Genomic DNA, 12,143 nt, shown 5'->3' with positions numbered 1-12,143 from the left:
CACATAGACCTAGGCACATGCACAGACCTGCGCATGCACCTGGCCTTCTGGATTCCTAGAAATATGTCAAAACTTTTCAGAAACCCTCATTGGTATCTCATTCCTCAGCTTTTTAAATATTTTGGTCAGTTCTTTGTTTGTCCCTACTGTTATCACCTCAGGCACCTGCAATGTTAAATGATTGCCATTGATTATTGTCAACAAACTACCTCCCTTCCTTCTCCTCATCCTGGGAAGAGGCTTTTCACACTGAATGAGGACAAGCCTTGCAAATGAGAGTGTCCAGGGAATTGCCAGACAGGTTAAATAGGAATAGTTCTCTTAGAATGGTGTTTAGGGAACTCCAGACCTGTTCTACCCTCTCCAGTGGCTAGTAGGCCACTCCTGGTTTTCACTGTGATTGCAGGAATATTAGTTTTCAAGTCTGTTATAATGCTGGGATGATGAGAATGAGTATGGGTCAAGTCAAAGTGTCATATAGCTGTTCTTACTAAAATGCAGCATATTTTCTTGAATAAGCACTCCGTGGATTATTGCAAGCCTTTGGTTAATTTCCAGAGCTCTGAAAATGTTGATTCTGACCATTTTTGCCAGTGCTTTTATGGTAAAGCAACTTTTGCTCTCATTGCTTTTATGGAGGACTGGCTTTTCAGAGGTCGTTACTCTGTCATTCCCACTGACACCACTCTAATTTAAGAGATTTTGAAGGAATGTGTAAGCCCAAAAATTCCCCTTGTAGAGTTCTTCTCAAAGTGTAAACATGGAAGACAAACATATAGGCATACAAGGACTAAGGAATATGGCACCAATAAACCTGTAATGATGAAAACTGCTTGATGGAAAAAATCTTACCAACCCAAAATTAAATTGAACATACAGAATTTAGGCATTAACTGGAAAGGGGACAAGAGGAACCTTTTAGGGAGCATGAAAATAATCTATATCTTGATTTGAGTGATGGTCACATGTGTATACATATGTCAAAACTTATTGAACTACACATTTAAGAGCAGTGCACTTCACTGATGTAAAATATGCCTCAGTTAAAAACAAAGACAAAACTATAGAACTTAGGAATCAAAAAATGTGGAAACTGAATGGTAAATCTTTAATCCTGTTAAATCTAGAACTATGAGTAAACAACTATGGGAATTACGAATCCAGAACGGAAGGTAAATGTTGACTATGCAAAAATATCTTACAAATATCAGGAATTAGATATAAAGGCTGGGAAGGAAGATGGGGAAAGTATAGTATATGTATGTATATTAGTTATTTATTGCTGCAAAAATATACGTCAGACTTTAGCTACTTGAAACCTAAATCTCTTTATTATCTCACTTAAGTTTCTATGGTCGGGAGTCCAGGAACAGCTTAGACAGGTCACTTTGGTTCAGGGTGTCTAGGAGGTTTCAGTCATCAGGAGGCTTAACTAAGGCTAGAGGACTCACTTCCAAGATAGTTCACTTGCATAGCTGTTAGTAGAATGTCTCAGTTCTTTGCCACATGGATTTCTCCATAGATCTGGTTGAGTGGTCTCACAACATGGCAGCTAGTTCTCCTCAGAACCAACTCTCTCAGAGAGAGAGCAAGGCAGAAGCTGTAATGTCTTTCATGACCTAGCATCAGAAGTCATAGACTATCATTTGTGCCGTATTCTGTTGGTTGCACAGACCAACCCTGAAGCAATGTTGGGGGAATTACACAAATGTAGGAAGACCAAGAGGATCCCACAGTTAGCTCCCACAGCCTGCTAATTTCCTCAGCTTTTTAAGCCAGGAGCCATTACAGCCCACAAGTTAGAATATAATGCTTCCAACCTCCTAATGTATTTGTATAATCCTTTTTCCTTGCGTTAGTGCACTCTTTTAGGAACCTCATTTTCCCTGTAGATTCATTTACTAAACTTGAGTAGATCTTTATTTTCATTCTAGTTTATTATATTTTTCTTGTGTTAAAATCAAATAAAACTAAATTTTATATTTTTAATTTAAAAATTTTGTCTATAGTATGATGTCAGTTTAGTAATTATTTCTGCCTATTCTATGTAGATTCATATGTAGATATGCTTGGAGAGATCTTGTAAAGAGTAGTTATTTCTGAGTGGTAAGAATTTGGATTTTTTTTTTATTAGCTTTCCTCTTTCTTTTTCTACTTTCCTCTGAATTGCTTAGAATTCTTTCTTATAATAAGCATGTACTATGTTTACAAAAAGAAAACCAGACTTTCAAAATAACTTTTATAATAAGAAACATTCTCATCACTATTGATTATGTATAAAATTGGGTGCAACCTTCTTTGGGGGACAATCTGATAGTCTATTACAAACTTAAATGCTGCTCATAGCCTACAAATCAAAAATTCCATTCCTGTGAATTGGCCCCAAAATACTTATTCATATGCACAAAAATATGCTTAGAATATTTATTCTATCATTATTTATAATAGTAAAACATTAGCAACAACTGAAATGTCCAATAATAGGTAAGTGTTTAAGAGGATTAGGGTATATTTATAGTGTAGAATACCATGTGGCCATTAGAATGATAAAGATTCATAATGTAACATATGAGAAAATTTCAAGATGGCATGTGAGAAACATGTTACTTGTTATGTATAGAATAACTCCAAATGTGTGTTTTTTTAAAAAAAACAAATTATGTGTATGTATACATATGCACATGTTTATGTATTAAATGCATAGGAAAGAGTCTGGAAGGATTCACACCAAATAAACAAGGATACCTCTAGGATAGGGAATAGAGGGGTTGAGGAGGAAGGACTGTTTTTCCTCTGAATTCTTTGTTAATTATTTTTATGGAGAATGCATGCATGTGTTTTAACTTAAAAATTTTGAGACCTAACTCTGGTTGCACTGTGGAAGGTGAATAGTAGAGATGACTGCAGTTCTCAAGTAGAAAATTGCTTTGAAGAAGCATGTTTCACTTTTTCAACTATGACATGATCTTCTAATTAGAAAGGATCTGATCATGAGGATTTTGTACTTTGTGGATCTTAGGTGGCTTGTTCTTTTCATCAAAGTTATTTCAGTTGTCCAGGTAAAAGAGGCTGAGATTCCAAACTGCAGGAATGAGGATTGGAGAGAACATGAAGAGAATTTTAGAAGACAGAAAGTGATTGGATTTTGTAAGCATGTGAGAGTTGGAGAAAAGAGTAGAGTGAAAGATAAAGTTGAGATGGGGGCACAGAAAGAAGAGCAGATTTAAAGGAAGCAGATAGCGAATTAAATTTTCTATGTTGAAGACCTGTGGGAAATTCTCATGAAGCTATCTAGCAGATAGTTTGTAAGAACAGTCTGATGCTGTGGAAGTCATTGGCATTTAGGTATTTTAAATCATGGTTGTTGATAGTTGAGATGACTAAAGGAAGAGTGTATAGAGTGAGAGAAATGCTTAAAGATGGAACCCTGGAGACACTTAGATGTAAGCAGCTAGCAAAGCAATCCCTGAAGCGGACTGAAAAGTTGTGTTGGAGAGTTGTATCCAACATTCCGAGGACGAAGATGCTATGAGTAGTCAGTAGTGTCACACTCTACAGGAATTGGAAGGAAGAGGAAACATTTAAATTTGTAGTAGTGTTAGGGACTTCCACAAGAATGGGTTGTGGTGGAGAGCCCTCTAGTGGAAGGGAGCATGGCGTTCGAGGAAGTGGAAGGAGCCTAATAGAAGTGAAGCCCAGAAAAGAATGTGAAAGGGGCTTGCAAAAAGGTTTTTTTATCCTTTCAGTGCAATGTGATCACTTTCTTAATGGAAAGAAATTAATTAGGGTTTGTTTTAGTCCCTTAATGTATGAAGGTTATATGTAAATTTTTCTTCTCTTCTGCCTTGTGAAAGGTAGAAAAGAGGTTTTGAGGAGCTAAAACTTGTGGAGAATGACATTTTTTTCAGCTTTGGGAAGTAAGAGGGGAGTAAGGGAAATTTTCTCTCAAGAAGCACCAAAGCCAACAGTAGAGAGAAGCTGCAGGGCCGTTTGACACCTAGCTCAACTGAAGTTCCAAAGGCATGGACCAGCCCCAGAAGAATGAGTTAAGGGAACCTTACCTGTCAGTAAGCTGCTAACTAAGAAAAACCATTGTAAAATGTGTTATTGTACATATTTAATTTTTATACTGCCTCTTCTAGAAAAACTACCTGCTTTATTACTTTGTTTTCTATATTTATTGTATAAAAACTGAGATTAAATTTACAGGGAAGAAGTTCTTCATTTATTTCCTCCTCACACAAAAGACTAGATAGGAGGATATTCTTTATAACTTCTCTTCCTTTGTTTTGTTAAATTGGTAATTATGCATAGAGAAAATTGTGAAAGAACATATTTCAACAATTAACATTGCTTACCTCAGAGTGGAATTGGTGAAAGAAGGCTGAAATTAACTTCTTTTTGCATTTCTTTGTTGTTTAACTTAATTACTGTGTTTATGAAACAACCAATAAAGTATGTAGTGTTTATAGGGAAAGACTAAAAATAAAATAAATTAATACATATTTGTAGGAAGATTAAACAATCTAGAGGTATACAGTGTAGGAAGCATCTGCCACTAAATTCATATTGTGTGTCTTTATATATAAGCTTTTATTACTATACAAATTGGAACGTGGATTATGTAAAGATGTATATATTCTTAAAACTGTATGCTTTTTAATTTGTATCGTGGGCATCATTCCATATTGATATATATCCATTTATTCTTTTAAACACGACATAGAATTTTGAAAACTTTTTGGGGGAAACTTTTTTTTAATTGAAATATAACATATACAAAGAAAAGTATCCAGGTTAATGACTTTTACAAAGTGAAGATGAACATATAACCACCATCCAGATTAAGATGAAGAACAGTGCTGGTCACTATATAAGCCTCCCTCACACTGCCTCCCATTAATTAACCTCCTGTCTCCTAACTGTAGCTAACCACTCTTCTGATGGCCATCTGTGTAGATAAGTTGTGTCTGTTTGTTAACTTTATGTAAATTGAGTCATACAGTTGTGTGTGGCTTTTTTTTTTTCTTTTTTGGGGGGAAGATTAGCCCTGAGCGAACAGCTGCCAATCCTCCTCTTTTTGCTGAGGAAGACGGGCCCTGAGCTAACATCCGTGCCCATCTTCCTCTACTTTATATGTGGGACACCTACCAGAGCATGGCATTTGCCAAGTGGTGCCATGTCCACACCTGGGATCCAAACCGGCGAACCCTGGGCCGCCCAGAAGTGGAATGTGCGAACTTAACCGCTGTGCCACTGGGCCGGCCCCAATGTGTGGCTTTTTTCTCTGTGTGTCTGACTTTTTTTTGGCCAACATTATTTTGGGGAGATTTATCCATGTGGTTACATATAGCAGTGGTTTATCCTTTTTTCTGTTTGATCTAGTAGTCTATAATAGAATGCATAAATGTCAGAACTTATGCATTCTCCTGTTGATGGATATCTGAGTTGTTTCAAATTGAGGACTCTCATGGATAATGCTCGTGTAAGCCTTCTTGCACATGTCTTTTTAACATGTTTCTATTGAGAATGTACGCATTTCTGTGAGCTACATACCAAGGAAAGAAATTGCTAGGTCATATGGTATGAGTATATTCAGCTTTAGTAAATACTGCCCTGTTGTTTCCCAGTGTGGCCCTGACATTTTACGCTTCCATCAGCAGTAGGAGATTTCCAAATACTCTGTGTCCTTGCCAACACTTGGTATTGATGGCTTTTCGTTTGCTTGGTTTGGGTTTTTTGTTGTTGTTTGCTTTTGATGGCTGTTTTAGAACATTAATTTTAAAAGTCTGCCCAGTATTTTATTATGTGAATAAACTATAATTTAACTAATCTCCTTTTGTTGGGCTTTTGCCCTCTTCCCCCACTGGAGCACAGTCAGAACCTAGATAGCTCTGTTACCTCGTGGGCTCTGTGGTTTGTTTTCTGTGTGATCTGACTGTGTGAGGAAGACTTACTATTCAGAATAACAGAACTGATACATTCTTTTTTTTTCTTAACAGATTTTCCTCAAATTCCTTCTGTGTTTGAGCAGTATAGTACCAAGATATAGATATGAAGAATCTATAAAAAATAGTTTCATTTTGTTCACATGAAAATCAGTTTTGATTTCATCGTGGTAAATGGTTATTTTCTTCAGCCTTGTTTAAAAGTAGTGTGTAAAATGGTATAGTGTCTGAAACTGGACTTCTGGTGACAGCATTGCCAAACACAGGCAGTTTAATTATCCAGAATAATTTGTGTTCTCTTAGTACAAACCTAAAGTGCTAGCTGCTGTCACCTGTATCAAATACACATTTAATCCATTGTAAAACTGTTGTTTTACTTGAGAATTACTTGAGAATGTAATCATTTAGGTTTTGGAAAACTGTTTGAATTTCACGCTTTGAAAGTGAAAGGTGTTTCCAATCAGAGAACCTTGCTTCACAGCCCAACCTTTCTTTTAACAAAACTCCCCTCCCCTATTTCCTCAAATTTTCTTATAACATAGGTTTGGTTTTGTTTTGAGGAAGATTAGCCCTGAGCTAACATCTGCCACCAGTCCTCCTCTTTTTGCTGAGGAAGACTGACCCTGAGCTAACATCCATGCCCATCTTCCTCTACTTTATGTGTGGGACGCCTGCCACAGCATGGCTTGCCAAGCAGTGCCATGTCTGCACCCAGGATCTGAACCGGCGAACCCCAGGCTGCCGAAGCAGAACATGTGAACTTAACTGCTGCACCACCAGGCCAGCCCCTAACATAGGTTTTTAAAAGGGGCTTGCTCTTAACGAGTTAAATGTGAGCATCAGACCTCCTGGTTCTTCTCATGTTACAGTTGTGATCACTTTATGATAACCACTCTTAATTGTGCATTATAGCTTTAAATAGGTGTTGGCACAGGGGTATCAGTACTACCCAGTTACCGTAAGTAATTCCTTGGAAGAGTTTAGATACTGTTAACCCTCTATGATAGTGGAATGGTCTTTTGCGAAGTACCTTATGGGCAGGTAAAACAGTTTTATCTTTCCTGTTATTCTTTGCTTTTGCCAGTTGTATGTTCAATTATTTATTTTTAGAATAACTATAATGACCTGAAGGAGCATGTGATTCTCAGACTAGTATGTATTAGACATGCTTTTTTACTTTCACGTGTGGAGGTTTTTCACATTTCTAATTCATTGCTGTCAAGAACTACTTAGTAATAGCTGAAGTGTACTGCTTTATAATCTGTTCAAGTTTTTGATAAGTCTGTGTGTTATAAGAACATCTTTACCTCTTGAGATTTCTAAGAGGTCATATTGCAGCGTTATTTTAAAAGTCTTCAAGTTCTTAGTTATCAGTACTAATGGTGACAAGTGTGAAAATGCCTAAATGAATTAACAAATAAGGCTTATTGAGAGAGTATTTTCAATGACCTTAGTCTTTTTATCAGTTTCAGTAATGAATAGCAAAACTTGCTGGCTTGAATTTTTTTTTTTCTTCTTCTTCTCAATATCTGATAAGGTTCTAATATTCTAAACCAGGATTGAGGTGGACATGGTGGTGGTTGAAGGAGCACAAATCTAATCAACTTCTGAAAAATAACTATTACTTAGGAATCTCTTCGTTTATCTCATATTCGTGGACCTGATTTAGAGATTAATGTTAGAGACCACTTTCAAGTCTTGGTTAATAAAATATTTTGACCTTCAATGGATCGTTTCTGAATATATCCTAGCCAGTGTAGTCAGCCTATACAAAGAAGCCCAGTATTAAACAGTTTGCTCAAGTTGCAGCTTCCTTATAGAGCAACACCGAGAATAAAGCACCCAGTAACCTAGAACCAACAGAGCCCTCATTAACTTCCCTGTAGTTTCAATACCCACAACAGCTATTTCTCTTTCTGCGTAGGTATCAGTCAGAGCCGGATCTCTCACTGGCTGTTGCAGCAGGGATCAGACCTGAGTGAACAGAAGAAAAGAGCATTTTACCGATGGTATCAACTGGAGAAGACAAACCCTGGTAAATATTCTTTTTTTTTTTTTTTGCATCTGAAACAAGACAAATGTAATTAATTACTTTATTGAATCCATGTGCTGACTTGTCTTCACTAAGGTAATTTCATACTTTTATTGTTGTTCCTTTAGGCCAAAGAACACTCTTAATTGTAAAACCTAAAAGCTGATTGTACCAATTTTTAGTTTAGTGTCTGAAATTATCTAGTCATTTTCATTCCTTCCCTCAAGGTGCCTCTTTGTTTCTGGGTTATATGTGATTTCAAACCATGGTTTGAAAGAAAGATCACGATTGTCAGTGGCTGACTTTCTTTTCATCAACTATAGGTATACACATAAGATTCCATATCTAGTATTTTTAGTTTTGTTTTTGTTGAAATCTTGGGGCCAGCCTGGTGGCTCGTTGGTTAGGTTCGCAATGTAGGCTTTGCTGGTTCAGATCCTGGGTGTGGACCTACGCACTGCTCGTCTAGCCATGCTGTGGCAGGCGTCCCACATATAAAATAGAGGAAGATGGGACGGATATTAGCTCAGGGTCAGTCTTCCTCAGCAAAAGAGGAGGATTGGCGGCAGATGTTAGCTCAGGGCTGATTTTCCTAAAAAAAAATAATTAATTTAATAAAATCTTGTTTTAGTAATATAAATTTAATGCTTTTATTTAGTTCTTGCTATACCATATCCAATGATCTCTGCTAATGATTTTCTGGTTTTAATTCTAATTACCTGGGTGATGAATGTGTCTTTGGACTTTAGGGTAGAGTTGCTCTGATGACTTCAGGAGCAACAATAGCTTGGAAAGTAGAATGAAATCTTAAGGAAAAAGATCACAAAAAACCTTTGTGTCTGAAGTTGCCAGGCATAGACAAGATCTATTGCAAACAAGTGGTATATAAAGTAGAATCTGAAGTTGTGTGACAGACTGTCTCAATCTACACGGTACACAGACTGGTGACAGTGAGCCTGATCCCAAGTTTAACCTTGTGATTGAGCTGTCTTCTGTAATACTACAGTATTAAAGTCTTTGCTTACAGACTAAATAACCAATTGGAATATTGCATATTGACTCTTAATAATAGTATCATTGGCTCTTAGATGGAAATAAAGAATGTAAATAAAGACATATTTGTGTGTGTGTGTGTCTGTGATGAGATTTTTTTTTCAGAGATTGTATTCTCAATCTGAAAGGCACAAAACAGAGCAGACCTCTCTGCAATGAATTTTTTTTTATCTACCCTGCCCCCTAATTTCTATTTTGAAATATTTAAGATGTACAGAAAACTTGAACGACCAGCACAGTGAACACCTGTTTACCCTATTCTTAGATACAATAATTGTTAACATTTTACTGTATTTTCTTTAATCCCTATATAAATAAATGAATAAATTTTAAAATATATATATATGTATATGTATACATGCACACACATATTCACTCTCTCTTCAGCATTCATCTCCTGGAAAAAAATGGTAATTGCCTACATAACCACAGTCCCTATTAACATATTTAAGAAAATTAACAGTGATTCCATATCATCTAATATCCAGTCCATATTTGCATTTCTCTAGTTGTTGCGAGAATGTCTTTTGTAGCTTTTTTTTTATTAAGTAGTATCTGGTTTGGGTTGACAAATTGGAATTTGTTGTTATGTCTCTTTAGACTCTTAAATCTAGTCACTCAAACATGAAAATGACAAACTTTTTTTAACCATCTGATCTTACAGAATGTTCCACATTCTGGATTTTTCTGTCTCCTCTTAGTGTCAGTTCACTTATTCCTCTCTAGCCCCTGTATCTCCTGTAAACTGGAAGCTAGGATTAGAAGCTTGATTAGATTGAGGTTAAACATTTTTGGCAAGAATACTTCATTGATTATTTAGGGAGGGCATATACTAATGGCTGCAATTTACTTTGAAATGCATCAAAATAAAATGAATAGGGAGATCGGTAGATATGTGATAAAGTACATAAAATATTAGATGGTAGGAGTACATATTTTCACTATAAAATTCTTTTATTGTTGCTGTTATGTTTGAAACTTTTCTCAAAGCATTGGGCTTATGCTTTGTAGGTAAGCTTCAGCTCATATTACCACATATCAAGAGGCATGAAATGTCAGGTTGTAGTGCTATTCATATGCTAAGTTTTGTCATTTGTTAAGGTAGTGACCACCAGATCTTATCTTTGCAGTTTCTAAATAATCTGTAGGACATCATTTTGCCACTGGATGAATATCCTCTTCTACAATAACCTTTGCCAGTGGTCTTAGCATCCATTGATGACTACCTAAATCAGTTATTCCAATGAAGATTGCAAAATGGTGATAATCTAATCAAGCATTCCTTCAACATTTATCAGCTGGCATTTTTTCTGCCAGGAAGAACTTTCATTTTTAGATATTTTTCTAATGATATCTCCATATATAAGCAAACTTCTCAAAATAAGACTCTGTTGCTGCCATTAGTTAAATGTTCTGAAGCAACACAGTTCAGTAGAAATATAATATGAATGATATATGTAATTTTACATTATCTAGTAGCCGCATTTAAAATGTAAGAAGAAATAGTTAAAATTAATTTTAATAATATATTTTATTTAACAAATACATATTAACAGTTCAACATTTAATCAATGCTTTTAATAATTATTGAGGTTTCTTCCTTCCTTCCCTCCTTGCTCCCTCCCTCCCTTTTTGAAATCCAATGTGTATTTTACACTTAAAGCACATATAATTTCCAATCAGCCACGTTTCAAGTACTCAATAGCCACATGTGGCTAGTGGTTACCATATCAGATGACACAGCCTTAGAATATATCATGGTTGAAGCAACACTTCAAACTCAGCTCTAAGCAATCTTTCCAAAGACATCATTTCTCCCATGATTCATAGCAGAGCAAATCAGATGGAGAGGGACAAAAATTTGGCACTTGGTCTGCTTAATAGAGCAGCTTCGGTTGATAGCAAGGGTTTGGCTAGGTAAATAAGCAACTGTGCCCAGGGGTTTCATAAGCCTGTTTACATCCAGCAATTGGCTACCGAGGGGAGCATCAGGGGGATTATCAAGATGTTCCAAAATGTATAGGGCAGAGCAGTGAAAAATTTGGAGGACAAACACTAGTCAACTTGTGTCAGGCAATCAGCCTCCCTAAGAGAAGGGATTTTTGTCGCTTGGATTTGACAATTAGCACGATGCCTTGACATATAATCTGATTACAGTTGGTGAGGCTGAATTCCCACCCTGGAATTTCAGGGCTGGGCTCCAGTCCCAGGCAGGGACTAGGATACCAGGAAAATGAATTCACTAGAAACAGGAAGGAGAACTAAGGTCCATCTCTCAGGCTGCAGAAACATTCTTGTAACTGACCTGATAGCACTGCCGACTATGGAATACTACTACTATTGGAATCCTGTTTTAGTACTGGGGTGATATAGTGTTCTTCTGAAGCTGTTTTTTAAAAAATTATTTCTGTTTTTAATGTTATTTTTTAAATATTAAAGATTGTTTAAATATTAAACATTTCTTAAATATTAAATTAATATTTGTTAATTTCTCTTAGAACCAGGGCTAGGTTCACTCATCATCAGGAAGCTGGAGGAAGGTGGAACTAGGGCAGTGAAACAGAAAAATGGGAAAGGACTAACAGCATTCATTCAGCTATTGATTAGGAACTGTTTTCTTTAAGGAGGTAGTACCTCCTTTTAAGAATAAGTTCTCCTAATTATATGTTTGCTTTTCAATGAAGTTACATACCAAGTGTCCTGCTTGTAAGGATTTTCTAATTTTTTAATGTTTATTTTTATTTTGTTTAATTAATTAATTAAATTTTTTGATGAGGAAGATTTGCTCTGAGCTAACATCTGTTGCCAATCTTCCTCTGTTTTTTTTTTCCTTGAGGAAGATTAGCCCTGAGCTAACATCTGTGCAACTCTCCCTCTGTTTTGTATGTGGGTCGGCGCCACAGCATGGCTTGACAAGTGGTGATGGTCTGCGCCCAGGATCCGAACCCAAGAACCTGGGCCGCCAAAGTGGAGCATTCCAGACTTAACCACTATGCCATAGGGCCAGCCCAGGACTTTCTATTTTTTTATTTGAAAACCAAATCTATACTGATTCCCGGTTTGTTCTAGTTAAGTTTTCTGTAAGACATAATTTAGTTAGCTGAAGAGAA

General features: G+C 36.3%; 1 protein-coding gene across 10 annotated transcripts in view; it reads left to right on the top strand.

Moving 5' to 3' along the window:
* HMBOX1 (homeobox containing 1) overlaps nt 1–12,143 on the top strand; it is a 192,754-nt gene that overhangs the window by 110,970 nt on the left and 69,641 nt on the right. For all 10 annotated transcript variants that reach the window (XM_046657408.1, XM_046657405.1, XM_046657407.1 and 7 more), the window contains exon 6: nt 7,873–7,983. In XM_046657408.1, the coding sequence (XP_046513364.1) occupies nt 7,873–7,983 (111 nt within the window). The remainder of the gene's footprint in view (nt 1–7,872; nt 7,984–12,143) is intronic.

The sequence above is a fragment of the Equus quagga genome, chromosome 3 (genome assembly GCF_021613505.1).
Source record: "Equus quagga isolate Etosha38 chromosome 3, UCLA_HA_Equagga_1.0, whole genome shotgun sequence".
In the NCBI taxonomy this organism is placed as follows: domain Eukaryota; kingdom Metazoa; phylum Chordata; class Mammalia; order Perissodactyla; family Equidae; genus Equus; species Equus quagga.
The sequence above is the reverse complement of the archived record's forward strand: the minus strand, read 5'-3'. Positions and strand labels throughout refer to the sequence as shown.